Genomic DNA, 22,445 nt, shown 5'->3' with positions numbered 1-22,445 from the left:
AGTGCTTTTGTTTTAACACTTTGGCTAAAAATGCTAACATACTTAGACTGAGGAGGTATTTCTGTGCAACGAAGCGACGTCCTGACCTGATCTGATGTGCCCCAGGGGACATTATTTCATAATAATTACATATTTCAGGAACAGAAATGTATTGGTGTCAGAGTCAAGAGAAATATATTTTATGATCTAGTCTTAATTGTGCCATGAATTACACATAACGTGTGTCAGGTTAAAAGATGATTATAAAGGAAGTAAAGTACTGTTTAGCGACACCAACATAAGCTTCACCTCGGCACAGAAGAAAAGAAATTTTTTTTTTAGCTAAAACAAGAGTTGGTCAGTTTTGAGGACAAGCTGATAAACAGATATACACAAGGTTTCAAACATCATGTGTGTGATTTACGGCGCAATTCAAATTATATTTTGTTATCTGACAAAGTGATGGTCCACTGGCTGGGCCGTGACTCAGTAGAGACGCGACAGATGCAAACTGTTTTCACGCATCGCTCAGTTTTGATATTTAACACCTCTGTGTATCCATTACATGTCACGTTTTACGCTAACGGAAAGAAAACATCCAGATACATATTCAGGTCTTTGTTTTAGTGCATATTTAATTGGATTGTCTCATTTACATATTTGAAGAGGGTACTGTTGCTGTCTGTAGGTGCAGGAGAGAGATCCACTGATGTATAAAAGTGCAATTAATGCATTTAATTGCAACAAATAGTTTGTTTTTTTTAACCCCATGAATCTGTCGTGTCTCTCCTTAAGTCAAACATCTGAATTCTTCCAACACTAGAGGACCTAAAGTCATGACTCTTCAGCCACAGCAGTTTTTTCCTTTTGACTCTTTAGTCACTCACAAATCTCCCAACTTTATGAAAATGAGATAATGAGATAAGGTCTTCACCATACAGTATAGCGACTGTATGTAGAGATCACTGAGGAATCAACATGTTGCACATTTTTGATCAAACAAGCCTGATTTGATTATGTGACACCAGAAATGTTATACACCTTGACACAAACGACGTGTCGTCTCCGTATTTGACAGTCAAATGAACCTAACATCACTGTTTCCTTAAGCTTTGCATGTCCTCAGAAAACCTTTGCAGCTACTGCTGATAAACTGCTGTGTGCTGTTTATTGCTGCTTTCTAAGCTGCTGCTGCAGGAAGAGCTGCATCAGTGAGCGGCCGTCGTTTCACAGGCACAGAGAGGTTCTTCTTACAACAGAGTCACTGCTGTGATGGTTCACTGATACAGACTGAGCAAAACAGGTGAGCTGATCTTTTTTTTTTGATTATATTTCATTAATACACATGTCATATTTTCCAACTAAACACATATTTTATGTTTTATACACACAAGCTGTCACAATATATGATACACTTCTAAATTTCTCCGAGCATTATATTCCTTTTTTATTTATTTATTTTTATTTTCAGGAATTCAGACCAATCATAAGCCTCATCCGAAAGGCCATTTAGCCTGATCTGAATAGGGCTTAAAGGATTATTTCATACAAATATTAAAATTCAGTCATAATGCTCTGACCGCCAATGCCGATGGAAAGCCAGGTGAAGTTGCGTAGCTCGCAAAACAGTGTTGCAGCATTCTCCTAAACAGCGGAAGTAGACAACATAAAAATCAACCAAGCACTTCTGTTGGTATGATGGTGAGAAGATATTAACTGAATTTAAAAAATTTTGGTGAACTTGTTGGTTAATTTTTTGGGTCAAACTGCTCATAAAGTGGCAAATCCACCATTTGAAATGTATGTTTTAATAATTTAATCGTTCAACTGAACTTCTGTTGTTGATGAAATTGAAAACACGGCAGGGGAATCTGAGCAGCGCAATATGTAAAGGTGAAGAATCAACAGAAAGACAAATGGCAAAACCCTTTAAATAGAAATTTAATACATTTTACATTTTTTCAGCTCAATTGTTCCATCCGATTTATTCCAACTGCTGTGACAGATAATATGTTTTTGTGAGAAACTGAGATGTATGCTAATTTAAAAAAAAAAAAAAAAGGTATTACGAATTTTATTGTTACAGTAAACTGAGTTATACTGTACAGCTCACCGGAGGATGTTGACGGACACATGAGACCAAAACCAACGACATAAACGATAAAGATAAATAAAGACAATCGATGAATTGAATAATAATGAGAATAAGAGAAAATAACTTTAGAAAAATAACATTTTACAAAGTTAGATTAAGATAACAACAAAACCATAACAATACTACTGATGTCCATACAGCAGATAGAGTTATACATGTCGATACACCAACACAAATATCCTGTAAGCGTATACAAATACACCTCTGAATACACAGAAGATGCCTAAATGGAGACTATTTTCTCCCATTCCCTCGTCCTAAAGCCGCCCCGCCAGTCGAACATGGAGCACTGCGGGCCTGATTTAGATTATATGGATGTAATAATGTAACTTTCCCTCATCTCCGTTAAAAGAGGGGCTTAAATTTCCACCAAGGAGTCTATTTTCCTGTTCATTTGGTATATTAATCTCTCAAGAGAAGAAGTCTTTGAAAGAGCTTGGAGCCATTCAGAGTGGGTGGGGTCACCACTGGATTAAAACCAGAGTTTAGTGAGGGACCGCGTGTCGAAAAAACGTCTGTCCTGCATTCAGTGGTTTGATTTTTGAAACTGTAGCAGCCAGTCAAAATGTGAACATCGTCTCAATATGCGGGACACGGGGAAACATAACGGGGGACGCCTGGCCAGTCTACCTTCTAACAACTGATAAAAGGAGGTTGTTAAAGGGCCACATTCAGCCAACAGGCCTACATGAAGCGATGCTCACATATCGTTACCATTCAGTGAACAAGCTTATGTTGAGCACAAACCAAAGCAAATGACTTCTTATGTTATTTCCAGGAGCAGGATGTGGCTCTTCATACTGATTTACATCTTGGGGCTTAACATTTCTCAGGTATGTCAGTAAGATAAGATCACCCATTATTAGATCATGAAATTGAAAACCACAGCATTGAATTGCTTTTGATTTTTGATCAAGTTATTTTCTCCTCTTTCACAGGCTGCTGGAGTCGGTAAAATGATTTGTATTTTGAGTTTCAAATTGAGCAAGTTCAGCGTGACGCTCGTCATCTAACACCTGTCTGTCTGTTTTCAATGTTTCAGAGAACTCAACGCAAATGTATTATGTCAAACTACTAATAGAGGAAAGTGCAATCGGGAACATCACTGACTTACTGAGACCTTTTGTGAATGACACCAACGTGCATGTTGACGACCTTCAAAAGACAACAGGTAAACTCATTTAAAATGTCAAAAACTGAATGTCCTGGCTGATTCTGATTAGCAAAAATGATCCTCATGAAGTCAAATTGTTCTGCTTTTGTTTCTGATCAGCTTGTGAGAACATCTCGGACAGCAACGAGTGTTCCTGCGAGCCTCGGTACCGATGGAGCGATACACTTTGTGAATCTAAACAGAAATGTTGTGGCGACGGGAAATGTACCTTCACAAAAACCTCTCCTCTCATGTGTGTTGCAAACACTACAGGTATTTGGATGCGTTGTGGACTGTGTTTGCATCGGCATATTCACTGTGTGCATGCGAGTGTTCGAAGAGCTGACAACATTTTTTCTTCGCAGCTACTGTCACCGGGACCATTTCTGTGCCATCAACATATTCTAACTGTCTGAATGAAAAGACCACTCCAGAGTTTAAGGCCTGTAATAACAAACTGTTAGAAGAGGTAAAAACAACGAATAAGCAGCACATTCCTCAAGTACCTTTATCAGATCAGGAATAGTGTATTTGCCATTAATATACTGCTGCGTGTACATTCATGAAGAGTTGTTACCTTTCAGATGAAAAAAGTGTACAGCACTATAAGTGGATTTGTCAGCTTGACAATCAGCAGTTACAGGTACTTTGTATAATAACTAAAAATATTTGCTATTCTTTTCTCTTCTTTTCAAAATATGACTGATATCTGTGTTTTTCCTCTTCACCGGAAGGCTTGGAAGCGTCATCGCAACTTTTGAAATGACCGTTGCTTACGATCTCAGTCCCAAGGTTCTGGTTGAAAAATCCAATGAACTGGCCGCTAAATTGCAAGGGTGTCTTATTTTGGAGACATCAGGTAAACAAATCTATTAACCCCTTTTCCACGGGTCAATATTCCCACTTAAACCCGCTAAGATCGGGCTTTTGTGTGCAATGGGAGTGTGCATTTACACCCGGCTCTATTGATTCTGCAAGTAGATGCTGGTCTTTAGCAGCTCGGCTCGGCTCTGATGTAAAAACGTAAGACGCGGGTGAACTCGCTAAATTCCGCTGAGTGATGACATCTGGCGTTGCTGTGTAAATAAAAAGGAATTTGGGATGCAGCCTATTAAGGACATTTGTTCTGTTCTTCAAAGAGGCAGCATGTTAGTATTTCAAATGAAAAGTTAGCATGCTACTGGGTGAACCCAGGCCCGTCCTGATCCAAAGCTGACCAGTCTGAACCGCTAGCTGCACTGCTAACTGAGCTAACTAAGAGCAGCTACGGTTAGCAGAAGGTAGCGGTAACTCTGAATGGTAACGATTGGGTCAAAATTCTTACTTGTTCTCCAACAACTAAGGTGGTGAAGATTGCATCCACATATTAGCAGTGTCACGCTCACAGCGACACACAAATTGACCAACCTGGATGTTGTTTTCTCCTTGTTTTTCTTTACTAATTCAACACATATTCTTTTGCAGGTGTTGTACGTTTAACGATGCCAACCAACCCTGTGCTTTACGAAAGCAAGCACACCCTCACATGCTCAGTAAATGAGGCGCTGGGAGGCAAACCAGTGTGGCAGCTGCTCAGAGACAAGGAACTGTTTACCATATCGACTGGCTCAGATGCGACTTTGTCACCAGATGAGACTGTTGCTGAACTTAAGAAAATATCAGAACTCTGGGCAGGTACATCTGTTTCAGCCTCTCTATTTACATTTCAGAACATTAACCTAATTTTGAGGTACTTGTTTTGTCTCGCTTTACACTTCAACTCCGCTAGTAAATGTTATATTTTTTACTCCACTACATTTATCTGAGAGCTTTAGTTACAAGTTACTTGGTAGCTTTAAATTGTGAGCTGATTTTACACATCATTATGTGGTAACACATCCAAAATCTGCCACCAAGCTGGCTGCATGAATGTTTTGATGATATCTTCAGGGCTTCAGATACAAAACATATGATCAAAAAAATAAAACACGACGCATCGCTATACATTAAACTATCCGATAGAATATGAAATTGGTAATATTAGCTCAAACTGGAGCAGCTGTAACATTAAAAGCTGCTTAATGCCTCACTTGAATTAAGTCATCATAAAATGAAAATACTCAAGAAGTGCATCGAAACTTTTACCAAAGTACAGATAAAATCCCACATTAACATACATGTAGTGGCTTTAACTCTGTTTTCCTATTTCTTAGGGGAGTACACATGTTTCTACCAACAGAAATCAAATGAATCCAGGATAATTCACAAAGCCAGCGCTGTAATGGACGTTTGCCTCCTGCCAAACATTAAAATCACATCGATTCCAAGTTTTCCACACTGCGAAAAGGACAAAGATCTATTGAATTTACGAGTCGAATGTCAGATAAAGAGCAGCAATGAAACATACAACGTGACCTGGACCAAACAAGGCATTTCAGCAGATCTGAGAGAAAAAACTGGTAAGAACATTTTCTTTCTCCATTCATTCAGTGAATCCTCTTGCAAACTTGTTGTGAAAATACATAACGTGCATGTGTGATCTTTGCAGAGGGAAACATTTATGCAGTTGAGACATTTATTAACTGTAAGTCAGCCGAGAAGAAGCCTCAAGTAAGATGCACCTTTGTGAACCGGTGCAATCAAACGAGAAATTCTTCAATTGATATCAACATTATAAACGGTATGTTTATAGCTTTCGTCCAACATTCCTCAATTTCCCTCAAATGGACAATCGTATAAAATACAGTGTCCTTAGAATGTGTATTCCTTTAAGCTGAAAATTCATGTCAGAAGGTGCACAATGATGATGATTCAGTCCCAGTCGCCAGAATAAAAATTAAAAATGTATGCTGCTGCAAACCACGGCTGTGCTGAATCTCTACATTTCTTTATGTCGCAAGTTTACTTCTTAAGGTAACTTTTTTTTTATTTCATCTCGTGATAACACTGTGCCTGTGGTTTGGGTCGGGGTTCAGGAAATAAACTATGTTTTAGTTTAAAATACCTCTTTTGGTCACTGCTACCTTGACTTCCCATCAAACATCTCTTTTATTGTCTCCACAAATGCGGCTTGACATCGTCTAAATGTCGTCCTTAAAAATATTCGCTGGTATCCCTCTTACAAATGGGGAAACACCATCTCGAGCTGCCGTCGCTGGCTTGCTGCGAGGTCAAACAGATGTGATATGAATGTAACAGGGGTTTTCAGAAACGTCAGCCTCCAACATTTAATCCTGGCTACTGGGCTGAATATCTACCAGGTTAGGTTGCGAAATTCATGAATAAATCGATGAGATTGAGATTTTGCCCCGTGCTACCTTTACACCGTTTGGTATCCAGCAGTTAGAATTTCAAAATACAGTCTTGTTCCACCAAAGTTAACTTTGTACAGTTATTTTAGTTAATAAATGTAATAACTGATAAATAATATCTTACTTCCCTCTTTCTTTAAAACAGAAAAAGATCAATTCTGTAAGGCTGAAGGTGATTGGGAAGTCACCAAAGCTGGATTCACTGCAGTGTTAAAATGCAAGGATGCGGCTGGAATAAGAGAAAGAAAATGCATTAAAGGGTACAGTTGCTATTAATTAATTAATATTAATGATCTTCATTACTGTTCCAATCAATTCATTAATCATTTGGTCCATATATTGCCTTAAAAAAGGCATTTGTTATTGGTTTATTAGGTGGTTTTGCTTTAAAAAAGACTGAAAAGTTCTATTGGTAATCGTATTTGTTGATGACTAACTCTCTGTTGACCCACTAATCAGTTAACTGACCAACTGTTTCAGCACTGACAAGGGGAAATGGAAGGATCCGGTCGAATCGTGTGTGAACCGGAAAGTGAACGATGTGTTGGAAAAAGCAGTGGTAAGCCTTCAAAATAAAAGGTCATAATTTGGATGATAACTTAAAAGTCACTCAGACCAAATCAACTCATAGCAGCATAATATGAAGCACCACATTAAAGCTTATATTCAAAATAATATTTTACAGCAGGAATTCTCTAGTTTTTACACAGTGCCTCAGCTTTTTGGAGATGAAATCCTGAAGCGATAGCAGCCGGATCACACTTTGACAGTTAATCATCACCCATACACCATCACTGTTGTTTCAGATTGTTGACATCGGACTCGGCTCACTTGATGAAAATGCTGCACGTGTATTTTTGGATCTTGAAAAAGTCACTGACAAATCAAAGACTATCAACACTTTCTACAATGTGAATGCATCTGTTCAAGTGCTCTTAACCTTGAGTGAAAAGCAACAACTAAGGCCCAATAAAACATCAGCAGAGGTAAGTGTTTATCTACGTTTACTGAATGTTATTAATGGGTTTCAGTCAATATGGAGGCAAAAAAAATGCAATAATTTAATGTTATAACCCTTAAGATTTTTATGAAATCAAACCATATGGTCGTTTTTTTTCTTCACGAGCCATTAATTGTATTTAAATTCAGCAATGTCCTCCTTATAAAGTAGTTGTCATTGTAAGTGGCGGAGTTCGCCATTCCCAAGCAATTTCTTTAATTTGTTAGTCGGCGGCCTTGCCAGTTGATGGCCAGATAATCATTAAAAATATATTAGTTAATTTGGATGTTTCTCCATTAATAAAACCAAAATATTGATTTCATTCTGATTGTGTATAAACAAATACAACAAATACAAATTGTATTTTTATAATTACAAATTACTCATATTTCAATTAAATACTCTCATAGCAGCATTTTGTATTTTACTTCAATATATGTGATAAGCAAGTATTTGTAATTCGTAACAGGATGCTTATCGATGCTTATTTCACTGTGATTTTAGCTTCTCAGCGAGCCCTGATAGAAGAAGGCAGATATGTGACCAACCACAGGTGTCAAATCAACCAGGATTTATCGGATGTTCAGTCATTCAGAAAGTTCAGTCATTATCCACTCAGCCTCATGCCGATGGAAAATCGGGTGAAATTTCGTTGTTCAATTTTGTTTTGTGAACAACAAAACTTCTCATGAGGCTGAATGGACAATGACTGAATTTGTTCTTCCAACATGTCAATTATGATTACTTGGAGTTAATATTCATTCTCAACTGTCGAATAGACACATTTTTTTATGTGTCCATGAATCTTTTTCATCATCAATCAACTGTCATTGAAACAAGCTTCCTTCTCTACAGGCCTTCCTGAATTCATCGAGCAATTTGCTGGACAGGAGTCTAAGTGAATCATGGGCAAACTCAACACACAATGACGGAGACAATTCATCATTGGCTGAGAGATATCTTTCCTCTGTTGAGAGAATAATCCAGGTGGCAGATATACAAGACATCCCTCAACAGAAAAAGAAAAAGAAAAACATAGAGGTAGACTCATACAACTGCTCAGAGTGGACAAATTGCACCAACAAGGTGTTTGGTGTCACCGTTGATCTCAAAGATCGAGAACCAGGCAGTGTAAAAACAGCCGGGTTTAAAGAGCTGGAGAAGTACTTGCCAAACAGTGATAAGGAGTTCGAGCCGAACAGCATTATTGTGTCAACAACTACTGAAAGGGAACCATCAGATGAAGTTGAGGTTACACTTAACTTCGTATTGCACAGGCCTAGGCCTCCCAACGTTGAGATAAAGTGCGTGGCATGGGACAATAACTCTAGAGGATGGTCAGAAACAGGATGTGAATGGAAAGGTGAGGGAGTGTGTGTTTGCCGTCATTTGTCCTCGTTTGCCATTCTAATGTCAAAGTTTCCCTTGGACATACCTGGGATAGACAAGGTTACCTACGCCGTACTGGCTATATCAGTCGTCTCGCTCGTTTTAAGCCTCGCCATAGAACTGACCGTCTGGGTCGCCGTGGTTAAGACGAGCACTTTGTATTTACGCCACACTGCCCACGTAAACATTTCTCTCTGTTTGCTAGTTGCGGATCTCTGTTTCTTAGCATCTTCCAGGCCAAAGGATATTTCACCACTCTGGTGCAAGACCGTTGTGGTGTTGAAGCATTTCTGTTATCTGGCCATGTTCTTCTGGATGTTTTGTCTGAGCGCCACGCTTCTCCATCAAGCAGTTTTCCCGTTCCATAGCGTGAGCAAGAAAAACTACCTGAAATTCGCATTAGTCGTGGGCTACGTGTGTCCTTTGCTTATTGTTACGATCACGTTTCTTGCCAACCAGGGCGGTGCTGAAGGCTATTACTACTCCAGAGAGACCTGCTGGCTGGTTTATACTCGGCTCTGGGTAGGGTCCATCCACACATTTGTCCTACCAGTTGGTGTAATTGTTTTCATCAACATTTTCTCCATGATGGTGGTAATCTTGAAGCTTGTGGATCGCATTAAGGTCGTAGAGGCATCTCGTGACAAGGAAAAAACGGCCTCCATGACTGTCCTGAGGTCGGTCATTTTCCTGACCCCAGTCTTCGGTGTGACTTGGATCTTTGGCTTCGCTGTGATGCTTCTTGACCTCACAGCTGGCCCCATAGCCTACGTGGTCAACTATATCTTTACCCTGCTGAACGGATTACAGGTATAGTCAATATATCCTTCCACTAAACATCTGGAGCAGTTAAAGTATTTTTTGCTCAGTGACCTTTGCCATTTCATTTGCAGGGTTTGTTCATTTTGTTGACAACGTGCTTGGGGGACAAACTGGTAAGGTGGTTTTATATGTTAAACATAATGCCAACCTAGATCACGATGTATCTTGCATTGCTGGATGAAGTATGTTGTTTAGTACCGTTTCAATTTGGTGACAGGCCAGCAGAAAGTATTCTGAATACTTAAAGGTCCAGTGTTTAGGATTTAGTGGCAGTTAGCGGTGAGATTGCAGAATGCAATATCCCTCCTTTACGTTGGAGGCTGACATGCAAAAGGACCTCTCTAGAGTCAGTGTTTAGTTTGTCCGCTCTGGGCTACTGTAGAAGCAAGCAACATGGCTGACTCTGATGTAGACGACCTGCTCCCTCCCATAGTTCTTAGTTTCAGGTGATGGTACGCTAATGAAAACACAACAATGATTATTAAATTCCATTTCTATGCTCAAATATCCCTTAATCCTACATACTGGACCTTAAAACGCTGTTCTGCAATGATATCAACCATACTGAAGATCAGAAGTTACTGCAGCCACGTTTATAGATGGGTTTAGGTGAGCAATATTAAGTAAAAACAAAAAGATCAGTAACACTCTCATACCTGTCCATTTAATATGAAGCTACCAGCGGCCAATCTTAATTACTGCATGAAGGAAGACTGCAGTCTAGACACAAAAAATGTGTGGGTTAACAGGAAGTCATTGCTCAAGAGATTGTTTGGAAAATAACTTCTTCTTCAAAACCACAAATCGTTGTTTATTATACTCTCATTAATGTTCAAATTAAAAAAAAAAAAAAAAATGTTTATTTTCTGATCCTAAAAGGTGGTGGTCCATTTCGAGTCTTTATGCTAAGCTAAGCCGCTAACGTCAAACATCATGAACAGATGTTGAAGTGCTACAGATTTCTTATCCAACTCTTGTTCCAACAGTCCAGCTAAACATGTTTGGGGTCACTGTCGTCACTTCACACCAAAATCAGGGAGTGTTAGAATTTTTTTAAACAACTGCGTGATTGAAAATGTTATAAACCACATTATATCATTAAAATTGTTTTTGATTCAACTTTGACAGACCCGTGACGCACTGGTGAGCCGTCTGAATTCCAGAGTAAGTGCAGTAAACTGGGTCCACTCAGATGTAAAATACCACATGGGCTGATTAGTGTAACGCATCCATCTCCTCTCCTCTTCCAGGCTCCAGCATCGATCGCAGACAGCTCCACGAAGTTAGACTCAGCTCTGAAGAAGTGAAACTCATCTCAAACGTGTGCACTCCTGTAACAGTGTATATAATACGCTACATTTATTCTGGTTTGATTGTTTCTTTGTTGTTTATTTTGCTTCATCATTTGTGATACCAGTTCAAATCCACTGTACAATGTTGAAATGTTTTGTAGATGTCTGTGTTTCTTACAAGGCATAATTGGGGAGCTTTGTAACTTTAAATTAGCTTCATATTAATGTCAAGCAAGGCTGTGTATTCGATGTTTTTCATTAGTACTGAAGCACTGAAATGCAACAGAAGCACAGTCAACAGAAGGGTAACAAGGATGTCACACCTGTCTGCAAGTTGCTTTTCAGAGATCCTGGTTTTTTTCATTTTCTTTGCCCTGTTCCGGCCACTCCTCGTCGGTGTCGTCCATTGACATCCCTTTTTGGGCTGCCATCTTGCGATAGGCCTGGCACTCAATTTCTGCTCTGCAACACACAAAACCAGAGCGACTGATTTGTTTAACTGCTGAATAATAACATTTATCATAATCATAGTAATAAAAAGCATAGTTCGATTGAAGTGTGATAATCTAGCTGGTGTGATTCATGGAATAAAAATAAAACCAGTGTTTGAAGAATTGAAAATCTGGGCTTCATTTCATACTTCTTCAGGAATCGAACACAGTCCAGGTGTCCATATATTTCAGCTATGCGCGCTGGCTTGTCTCCACAGCAGTCCTCCTTGTCTATAGGCGCGTGGAGGGAGTGCAGCAGCCGCAGCACAGCCAGCCGGCCCGACTCTGCAGCAAAGTGTGCGGGCGTCCATCCGTGCTCCGTCCTCAGGCTCGGCCTGGCTCCATGCTCAATGAGGATCCTGACCGTCTCCGTGTGTCCTGTAGAAAAAAGGGTGATTTTAATCACCCATTTTAAAGGATAAAATTCACCCACAGATTAAAATTAGCTCGTTCTCTACTCACCCTCGTGTCGATGGTAAATCAGGTGAGGTTTTGTAGTCCACAAAACATTTCTGGAGCAGTTGCAGCATTCTCCTAAACAACTTAAGTAGATGGTGACATTTAAAATGTGAACAAACTGGGGGGAAAAAAAAGCATAAAATGGCTCCGTACAGGTTTTCCTTAGTAATCCACAACTCCTGAAGCCTGGAGTTCCTTAAACGATTAGATAAGACCTTGTTAGCAGCCTTTTTAAACCAAAATCTTCACCACAGCTGCAAAGCTACAAGCATTAGCGCGAGCCCCGTCAGGAGTGGGTGAATGAGCTTGACCTCTCAGGGCTTCCAGAAACTTGGACTACGCCGCGTGAGCTGTATTTCTTTACCTTTTAAAGCAAGTCCCCATCTACATCAGTTATGTACGAGTTGTCCAGGTTGTTTTGTGAACTACGAAACATCACCTGACCTTCCAACGTCATGAAGGTGGGTAGATAATGAATGAATGATCATTTTATCCTTTGGGAAACTGGTGATGGTTAAAGAATGCATTGCCATCTGGTGAACTAAAAGAAAATCTTGCACCGACAAGAACCAGCAACAAGAGGATGCATGGAGGACACATCACAAAAAGCAATAAATTCAGTATTTCCTTAAAAAGGCTGCTACTAATTGACGGTGAATGTTTAGGATATGAGGGAATTCAAGAGGGAAACCGGATATATTATTCATAATTATCTCTTGATAAGTGTATAATCACCTGAAATGTACAATCATGTTTTTGTTCCCATACAATGAACCTTTTTTTTTTCTTAAATCTACTTTCACTGACTCCAGAGTGCCTTTTTAGCGCCCAAGGTATTTACAGGGTGAGACGATGGATGTTCAGTGAGTCACCTGCTAGATGCTACTAAATCTTACACACTGGACCTTTAAAAGCACAATCCGTTAAACACATGTAAACAACAGAGCATTGGAGGTTGAACAATTTACCTGTTATTGATCGATAGAAAATTCTTGGCAAGAAATGCGATAACTGATAGAGGCTGTGAAGCAAAAAAACCTCAAACATTCCCAGCTTCTCCAGTGTGACCAGTAGCTGCTTGTTTTCTTGTTTTACATCAATGCAAACTGAATACCTTTAGTATGAGCCCCGCTGTTCAGACAGAAAACATCTGAAGTTGACCCACTGAACCCTGGGAACTTGAGATTAACAGCACCATGAAAATATTTGAACACAACTACAGTAAATGTAAAAAAAAAAAAAAAAAGTCCCCATAGCAGGAAACAGGAAAACATGCAATATGATACTCTCGACTTTCATTCCCCTGGCAGTATTTGCATGGCCTCAGGTGTAAAACAGATATTTGAGACCTGTAGGTGTCATCAGGAAAAAAAAAAAAACACGATGCAACACATTTCCACTGCTTCCACTCGATACCTTTAGCTGCTGCCCAGTGGAGAGGCGTCTTGTAGCTCCAGTCGACGTCCCTCTGATTGGGATTGCATTTGTTTTGCACTAGAATCTCCTCAACTTGATCGAAATCCCCCGCAGCTGCTGCCTGGTGCAACTCCGTCATGTCGCGCCAAAGGTTGCCTAGCAACAGCATGTCAACACAAGATTGAGCCAAGCGCAAACCTGCACTTTCTGGCAACACACTGACAGAACACAATCCCTTTTTGGACCTAGAACTTTGTTTATTCAGTGGCATGTCTCTGCAAGGTTTTTTTTTTTTAAAACAGCTCTATAGGCTGCCAGTAAGTGCCCCCCTTTGAAAGATTGCCCAAGGGTGAATATAGAAGAATTAAATGCAAGTCAAGCTACACTTTTTGGAACTGGAACGGTGCGTCGAATTTCTTGTTTTGTTTGAACTGTTGGATGCTTGTTACTGCAAGGATTTTGTGGTTAACGCCAGTTAAATCTGAGATTAAACAAATACCTGAACTAGACAACTTTCCACATAAATAAACCTGATTGTTGACCGTTTATCTCACCATAGAGCTGAAGATTAAGCAATCGGTTCCAAAAAAATGTGTACAGTCGACAAAGCCTGCAAGACAAACTTTTCATCTGTATGTGTGCAATCATTTAAAAACCCTTCAGCCATGTAAGGACAGTGTGTTCGTTTATTGACACAAATTAACAACATGACATACTTCATTTCATTAAGTTTGTAAGAGTTGGTAAACATTTCTAACAGGACAAACATGCAATTTATTTTACAAAGGTCAAGCCTCCAACTGTCACAATTGGATTTCCACATGGGGGTTTATCTCTGTTTAGAGCTGAAACAAACACAGATTAGACAATTTCATATGAGAACACTCATGACATTTGATACAGTTCTTATTGTCCTTGTAAAGGAAACATTTAATAATAAATAAAAAAAAAAAGAAATAAAGTCATACCATTCATTCCCAACTTCTTGATGGCCTCAATTCTCAACATTCTTCATCCTCCTGGACCACTAAAGATGAGAGATCAAATGGCATTAAATTGCAAAAATAAGTAACATGACATTCATTAAAAAACAGTTACCAGGTGTATAAGGTTTTAAGATGTGAGTAAAGTAGAGTCTACTTACCTCATCCCACACCTCTGCCGAGGTATGGCTCGTGTCCAGTCCTTTCCAGTGTTTTGCCATCTTTGTATTCACGACGACTCCCTCGCACTCTATTGCCACTGCATACTGAGGTACTGCAATCTCTGAATGGTCTTCCATGTCGAACACTGTCAATTCGAGTTGTTTATTAATCAGAAGATTGTAGAAGTCATCGTAGGCTTCGTCGCACCAAGAGCCCTTGGACTTAATAAATCCATTCAAAGTGCATAAAAAGGCCTGAGGAGCCAAATCTAGCAAACTCTGAGGGACTGGTCTCACATCGTTGATGTCTACATCACACTCATTTCCATAGTCGATAAAAACTACATGGAATGCATCGTCAACTCTGTGGATTACTTGAGCTCGATACCACTGTTCATCACTGGAAAACAGAGCAAGGCATGGACTGCCAGGGCCGACAGTCTTGAGGAACATTACATCCTGCGGTGCCTGTCCCGCCTCCTGAGCAAGCCTCGACACTTTGTTGAACTCCTCCGTGTTGGTGTACTGACACCAAAAGAAATGAGGTTCTGCAATACAAGAAGCGTATACAATTTCTGTCTTGTGTTTGGAAATGTTTGGCTCCTTGTACATGTCTGTATTCATATGTCCTTTGGAAACACTGAGGTGTGTCATGTTGGATGCTTGACCATCTTGGAGAAGAGTTTCTGTTTGAGGGTTTCCAATCAAAACACGTTCCTTGGCAACTGGTCTCCAGTATTTCTGCATTGCTGCATATACGTCTACTCCCTCACACTCAATTTCCACCGCATACTTGGGAACTGCGATCTCTGAATGATCTTCCACGTTGAGGACTGTTAGTTCGAGTGGTTTATCAACCAGAAGATTGTAGAAGTCATCGTAAGCTTCGTCACACCAGCAGCCCTTGGACTTAACAAATCCATTCAAAGAGCACAAAAAGGCCTGAGGAGCCATATCCAGCAGAATCTGGGGCAGTGGTCTCAAGTCCTTGCTGTCTACATCACACTCATTTCCATAGTCGATAAAAACAACATGGAATGCATCGTCAACTCCGTGTAGTACCTGGGCTCGATACCACTGTTTATCACTGGCAAACAGAGCAAGGCATGGACTGTTGGTGTCAAGAGTCGTGGGGAACATTACATCCTGCGGTGCCTGTCCTGCCTTTTGAGCAAGCCTTGATACTTCATTGAGCTCCTCTGTGTTGGCATATTGACACCAGAAGAAATGGGGTTCCACGATACAAGAAGCATATACCTGCTCTCTATTGTTTTTGGAAATGTTTGGGTTCTTGCACATGCAAATGTTAGCATTTCCCATAGAAACATCAAGATTCGTCTCGGACACAGTTTGGCTACCCTGGAGTAAGTTCTCTGTTAGACCGTTTTCTGTCGTAACATGTTCTGTGGCGACTGGTTTCCAGTATTTCAGCATTGCATCATTCACAATCATATTTTCACACTGTATTTGCACTGCATATTGAAGAACCGCAGTCTCCGAGTGGTCTCCGATATGAAACGCTGTCACTTTGAGCGGTTTATCAACCAAGAGAGTGTAGAAGTCATCATACACATCGTCATCCCAGGAGCCCTTGGACTCGTCAAATCCATTCAAAGAGCACAGGAATGCTTGAGGATCCTTCTCCAGCAGACTCTGAGGCAGTGGTCTCACATTCTTGATGTTGACGTCACACTCATTTCCATAGTCAATAAACAGAACATGGAGTGTATCGTCAGTTCTCCGAATTACCTGAGCTCTATACCACTGGTCGTCACTGGAGAAAAGGGCAAGGCATGGACTACCTTGACCCAAAGTCTTGAGGAAAGCGATGTCCTGTTGTGCCTGTCCTGCCTCCAAAGCAAGACTTGACACTATGTTCAGGTTGTCAGTGTTTGTGTACGTACACCAGAAGTAATCTGGTCCAACAATGCAGGAGGCATATACCTCCTCTGTCTTGTTTAGAGAAATGTTTGGCCTCTTGTACGTGCAGATTTTTATGCCTTCCTCGGGGCAAGAATTAAGTTGTGACGCTTCCGAGTCACTGCCGCCAACTTGTATGAAAGTCTCTGCCAACACAGTTTCTTTTTCCTCCAGAATGACATCCAAATCTTGGTTTCTCCCTTTGTGAGTAGTCTGATCATGTTCAGTCTCTGCTGCAGAGACACTGCTGATGGTTATCAAACTCATATTTAGCTCACCTCCAGCACATATACCATTGTCGCTGTGGACATCATTTTGTTCCACCTTCTTTAATCCTGATCTGTTCATGAGCTCTTCTGTAAAACAGCCCTCAGTAGCATGTTTTGCATTTTTATAGAGCTGCTGGTCAGCTTCCTGAATAGGACAAGGCTTTTTTTGTTGTGTCACCTGTGATATCAACTTTCTGACTTCTGCATTTACATTTACAGATCCATCCAAGAGTTCAACAATTAGCTTCCCTTTAGCTCCTTTGGCGACCACTGAAATGGTCAAACTATGATTAATCGCACAATCTGCAAACCACTGGTTGACTTCCTGTGGCACTTCTTCAGGAACACCGAGCAGGCCAAGTGGAACAGCCTGCACAGGAGCAGACCTGGCAAAACTTGTTTCAGTGGGAAATGGGAAAATATCGGATTCTCTCACAACAAGGGTTTGGCCATAGTCCACAAAGTGCACCATAAGTTTTGGAGTTATTTCTACTACTTGACCTCTGTACCACTGATTATCAGTGTATCTTGCAAGGCAAATGCTTCGAAGTCCAGGGGGGTGATCTGTGCGCCGTGTCTGGCCAACAAGTTGTTTGACACTGTCCATCACTTTTTCAAACATCTGTGAATTCTTGTCCAGTTGGCAGTAGAAGTGATTGACACTGTCTAAAGAGGTTACCCAGACCTTTTCTTGTCCACCCACCTCAATATTGTATGTGGAGTAACTGTATGATTGAGCTTCAGCTTGTGCACATCTCTTGCATGCACTGTCAGATGGTGTTTCAATATCTACCACGTTAAGCAGCAGACCTTCTTCATCAGACATTACAGCTTTAACGATGCATTTCAACCCAAAGTCTGAGGAGGCGCCTGAATCCACAAACTTCTGAAACTCTGTTAATGCAGGATCGGACCAAGTGACAGCAGTCGGATTGGCGGGATTGTTTGGATTGAATAAGCAACACTGAAAAGCTTGGGCATTCAGTCGTAAGAAAGTTGGGTCAATGGGGTGCACATCTCGCAGATGAACCTTTTGAGTTTGGCCATTGTCTATAAATCTCACGTCGACAACAGGGGACTGGTGACTTTCAATGATCCTCGCTCTGTGCCACATGTCATTGATTGGATTACGGGCGACAAAGATGGACTCAATAAGTGGCTGAGGGTGGACAGATGCATAGTGCTCTTGTAGGTCTTGCATGAGGAGTCTAAGAAAATACATATTCTCTGTTTTCTGACACCAGAACTTCTGGAGACTTTCAATGCAAGATACGTTGACATTGACACTACTTCCAACAGTAAACTCACCATTATCAAGATCATTTTGCACCTCAGAGTGGAAACCTGATGAAGGATGCCCATTGCTCTGAACTAGAAGGTCTGGGTGTTCTGGACCATCTTTGATATGAATATCAACAGCACCAGAAGAAGGTACATCATCTGTCCAACCATTGACTGCCAGGTTCTTGGCGTCCGGCGAAGTTTCTTCTAGTAAACCATCAGCATTTACATTGTTTAGTACATCCAAGCATCGCTCGTCTTCAAGTGCAATGAGATTGGATGAGGAAATGGGTTCACTCTCGTTGTTAACGTCCATTGTAGAGGGTCTAAAAAGTCCTGCCTTCTTTATAAAACAAGTGTTTATGCATGCAGCGTTAGCTACATGGATAGTGACAGAATAGACATCTTGAGATATATTGTGGTGGTCAAACTTTGCGATGACAGTGCGGTGCAGGAGCAGTGATTTTAGGTAATCAGTCTGGTCTGTAGTCCAACCTGTGCCTTGATCTTTTACACCTTCGAGAGAACAGCGATATGTGACAACTGGCATTCTCAGGAACTTTCCATGCAGTGGTTTGATGTCTCCAGCTGGGACCAATTCCGTTATTCCTTCATCCACATGCAAGACTTCAACAGCATCATTGCCAGTCATGTTTTGCTTTAGCAATGAGCGGTGCCATCTGCCATTTAAGCCTCTAGCAGCGCATACATCGCCACAGGTCAGCGGTTGCGCCTCTCCCAAACCTGAGCTTTCCTCATAGTGCTGGTGGATCTGTTCTGACAGTATCTTCACTGCCTTGGAAAAAATTATTAGTTTGCAAAAAATGTTCTGTGGATTAATTACCTCTGTCACGTAAAGACTTTCAAAAGTGTCAGTCAACAGTTCGGGGTAAAAGTATTGGTCATGCTTCTCAAGTTGGCAACTAACATTCATACTCTGCTCCTGCGTTATGAGGCAGTCCTCAGAATCCTCTCCTTTGGGTAAGTGAAGACATTTCAGTACAAGGCCTTTAAACTCGTCTGCCGGTATCTTCTTTAAAACTCCACCCTTACATATGTGCTTGGAAACAATTGGTATGTTGAGGAGAATTATCCTGTCTGGCATCAGCACATCCTGAACTAGTCCCTTCAACTTCTTGCCAGGCAGAGACTTCAAAAACTTGGTGGCTCTTTCAGGCCAGTTACTCTCATGGGAGAGGAGATTTGCAAGTATGCATGATTCAATTTCAGGAGGAAGGAGAAAACTGTCGCTCTGGCCATATGCTAAGGCTTCACATGTGGTGGTATGGGGCTGTCCCTGGTCAATCAGAAAAACATTGTATGTTTCACTTTGAATCGATACAATCCGAGCTCTGTGCCAGCTGTCCCTGATGCAAACCAGGCAGTGGTCTCCTGGTTTTCCTTCTGAATCGTCAAACTTCCTCTTAGGAATCTGAATTTCCTCTCTCATCTGCTCGTAAATATGCTTCCTTCCGTCATTCATGTTAACCCACAATTCCACAAGACCACATCTGGGGTTTAGGTTGACCCTCGTGATGAGAACAGATACCTCTGATCCCGGAGATGGAAACCCAGGAATTGAACACATTTTGAAGCTCAGCGGTTAGATATCCCTGCAAAGAAAGAAATACATAGAATAGTTCATTATTATCAAGAAATTAAGGGTGAAGAATATTTAAACATAATCCTTCTCAATCACCATCGTGTGTGTGTGTGTAGTGGTTTCTGCAGAGACTCTGTCTGTTCTTTCCATGTTTCCTGTTACTGTGCGCTGTTCAGACGTTTCTGCGATTCTGGAGAAAAATACTTGAATGTTTGTGTTGGTTGATCGCCAACTCAAAGCATCAGTATCTTTCCTCAGAATTGCTTACTGCACTTTTGAGGGGTGTGTTTAAAATCAACCAACAACTCCTGACAACCAACAAAATGAATTGATTATTACTTTAGTTGTTGATTCTGCAACACTGTTTCGCCGTGACGCTCCAGAAATGTTTTGTGGACTACAAAACCTCACCTGACTTTCCATCAGCACGAGGGTGAGCTGATAATGACACGTCAAACACAGGAAACACGTACACACTCACCAATCAATAACATATTTAGATTGGTCATCATTTGCCCACAAGCTAAGGCTCAGGAGAGAGATGATTCAACAGCTTCTGTCGGCTTTAAACCAAACATTATGAGCTTCATTAAATTGGCATTTACTGCCATCCACTGTCCATCTGTTGAACATGCCAACGTTTTAAACATATTAACTGGAATTTTAACTTTCAAGCAGTAACATGTCTCATTTAACGACCTCGGCATCGAATTAGTTGGGAAAGTAAATGAAGACATTCTGTTGACGTAATTCACAATCATGTCCATGTCTGCCTGATGCCTTCTTAAACTGTCACCTCATTTATATATAAGCTTACAACAATTATGTTTACGGTGGCTGTCCAATAAATTAGATTAATAAGTTGTTCTTTTCTATGTATTGTTTGCTTTTGCCTTTTAAACAAAATTTTAGCATTTTCTTAAAGGTCGTATTTGTAAGAAAAGTTGATTTTTGAGTCTCAATCCCAATTTGCCAAAAACCGATGCTCTGGGATTGTAGGACGGGTTGTCCCAAAGCGTCATTTAACTTTGTTTTTTAAATGCATTTCTACGTAAAACACTTTTAATTGCCTTGTGTCTGAATGGTGGTATATAAATAAACCTGCCTTGGTGCTCAGTATGATAAATTAAGGAACTAATGCTCACTGGTTGACACATGTTGCACTGATTCAAGATCTTTACATATAGTTAATACAAACTTTTGTGCTTCAGAAGAGAAAGATCTTCACATTTCTGTAGTTTCAATCTTCTACAAAACTACGTAGTGCCCCTTTAAATGTGTAAAAGTTTTTAGTCAAAACTGGACTTATTGATTAAAATCACTGCAACTGAATGAAGGAAGGATTTGCTGTGTTTATTTAAAAAAAAAAAAAAAAAAAGTCTCTGCAATTTTGCTAATGATAAAATGAGACAAGAATTGATCAGTTCAAAAAATAATTGGAAATCCTGCTCCTTGTGCAAAAGCCTGGTGATGAATATAAACACTCAGCCTTTAGATAGATAGATCAACAGGTAGATGGGAAGGAAAGGAGGACAAATAGAAAGAAGGAGGACAAATGGATAGAAAGGAAGGAAATGAGGACAGTAGAAGGAAGGAAGACAAAAGAAGGAAGGAAGGAAGGAAGGAGGACTAATAGAAGGAAATAGGACAGATAGAAAGGAAGGAAAGGAGAACAAATAGACAGGAGGAAGGAATGAATGTCAGAGGGAGGACAAATAGAAAAGGAGGGAAAGACAGATAAAAGGAAGGAAGGGCAACAGAAATAAAGAAAGAAAGGAAGGCAGGCAGGCAGAAAGGTAGATAGACAGGTAGATGGGAAGGAAAGGAGGACAAATGGAAAGAAGGCAGACAAATTGAAAGGAAGGAAGGATGACAGAAATAAAGGAAGGATGGAGGACAAATCGAAGGAAAGACAGACAGAAAGGAAGGAAAGAAAACAGATAGAAAGGAAGGAAAGAAGACAGATAGAAAGGAAGGAAAGGAGGACAAATAGAAGGAAGGAAGACAAAAGAATTAGGAAGGAAGGAGGACTAATAGAAGGAAATAGGACCGATAGATAGGAAGGAAGGAATGAATGTCGGAGGGAGGACAAATAGAAAAGGAGGGAAAGACAGATAAAAGGAAGGAAGGGCGACAGAAATAAAGAAAGAAAGGAAGGAAGGCAGATAGATAGATAGATAGATACTTTAACAAGGCTCCACAACAGACACGATTCACCTTTAAAACACATGTGAAACACACAAAGGGGGACAGTCAACACAACAACTGGAACAAACATTTGAAGTGCAGTCTCTGTGGTGTGTTGCTCGGGGAGGTGACTGCAGAGGGAGTCAAAGACTTCTTGTAGAGTCACAAGTTTACAATTTAATCTAAAAAACCTACAAACAAATTATAACATGTTTTCTCACCGCGTTTGCTGCAGACGTCTCATCATCATCATCATCATCACCATCATCGGCCTTCAGGTGCGGGGCGGGCGCTCACACGCAGTTTTAAAGGCGTTGATTGCACGCAGCACGTTCCTCAACAAAAAAATAACTAAATAAACACCTGACGCAAAATCTCCCGCAGGCTGTTCACACTCATTCAAACAGCTGATCTGGAGTCAGATTCAAACGCTGCAGGCTTTGAATGGTGACTTAAGTTCACCTCGACACGTTTTTTTTCCATTCAAAACAAACAAAACGTGGGCTTTTTTACTTGTGGAGGCACGCGCGCGCACATGCGCGCAGGCAGGTGGGCGGGTCGAACCAGTCACGCAGCGCGGCACGCTCTCGGTTCC

The 22,445-nt window shown here is 40.6% G+C and overlaps 3 protein-coding genes across 4 annotated transcripts; 1 reads left to right on the top strand and 2 right to left on the bottom strand.

Moving 5' to 3' along the window:
- The first annotated feature begins 563 nt into the window (after positions 1 to 563).
- On the top strand, positions 564 to 11,701 carry adgrf3a (adhesion G protein-coupled receptor F3a). The gene is made up of 18 exons (XM_030443300.1): positions 564 to 1,282; positions 2,913 to 2,967; positions 3,073 to 3,085; positions 3,177 to 3,305; positions 3,408 to 3,560; positions 3,653 to 3,756; positions 3,872 to 3,930; positions 4,022 to 4,146; positions 4,752 to 4,961; positions 5,480 to 5,725; positions 5,815 to 5,946; positions 6,723 to 6,837; positions 7,058 to 7,136; positions 7,384 to 7,563; positions 8,433 to 9,776; positions 9,860 to 9,901; positions 10,917 to 10,952; positions 11,039 to 11,701. The coding sequence occupies exons 2-18, from the start codon at positions 2,920 to 2,922 to the stop codon at positions 11,093 to 11,095; spliced, it is 3,072 nt and encodes a 1,023-aa protein (XP_030299160.1). The 5' UTR covers positions 564 to 1,282; positions 2,913 to 2,919; the 3' UTR covers positions 11,096 to 11,701.
- ankrd66 (ankyrin repeat domain 66) lies at positions 10,431 to 13,631 on the bottom strand. Of its 2 annotated transcripts, none has more exons than XM_030443301.1 (4): positions 13,447 to 13,631; positions 11,721 to 11,949; positions 11,404 to 11,542; positions 10,431 to 11,119 (listed from the first exon to the last, which is right to left on the bottom strand). In XM_030443301.1, the coding sequence occupies exons 1-3, from the start codon at positions 13,613 to 13,615 to the stop codon at positions 11,422 to 11,424; spliced, it is 519 nt and encodes a 172-aa protein (XP_030299161.1). In that variant the 5' UTR covers positions 13,616 to 13,631; the 3' UTR covers positions 10,431 to 11,119; positions 11,404 to 11,421. The 2 variants fall into 2 exon arrangements, with proteins under 2 accessions (XP_030299161.1, XP_030299162.1); XM_030443302.1 differs by having other exon boundaries at positions 10,431 to 11,083.
- Positions 13,632 to 14,114: 483 nt separating this feature from the next.
- Positions 14,115 to 22,350, bottom strand: tdrd6b (tudor domain containing 6b). Its single transcript, XM_030443295.1, has 4 exons — positions 22,072 to 22,350; positions 14,591 to 19,673; positions 14,415 to 14,473; positions 14,115 to 14,291 (listed from the first exon to the last, which is right to left on the bottom strand). The coding sequence occupies exons 2-3, from the start codon at positions 19,646 to 19,648 to the stop codon at positions 14,441 to 14,443; spliced, it is 5,091 nt and encodes a 1,696-aa protein (XP_030299155.1). The 5' UTR covers positions 19,649 to 19,673; positions 22,072 to 22,350; the 3' UTR covers positions 14,115 to 14,291; positions 14,415 to 14,440.
- Between the last annotated feature and the right edge of the window lie 95 nt (positions 22,351 to 22,445).

This window comes from Sparus aurata, chromosome 16, assembly GCF_900880675.1.
Source record: "Sparus aurata chromosome 16, fSpaAur1.1, whole genome shotgun sequence".
NCBI classification, from domain to species: Eukaryota; Metazoa; Chordata; class Actinopteri; order Spariformes; family Sparidae; genus Sparus; species Sparus aurata.
Note: the sequence above shows the minus strand (reverse complement) of the source record. Positions and strands in the feature narration are given on the sequence as shown.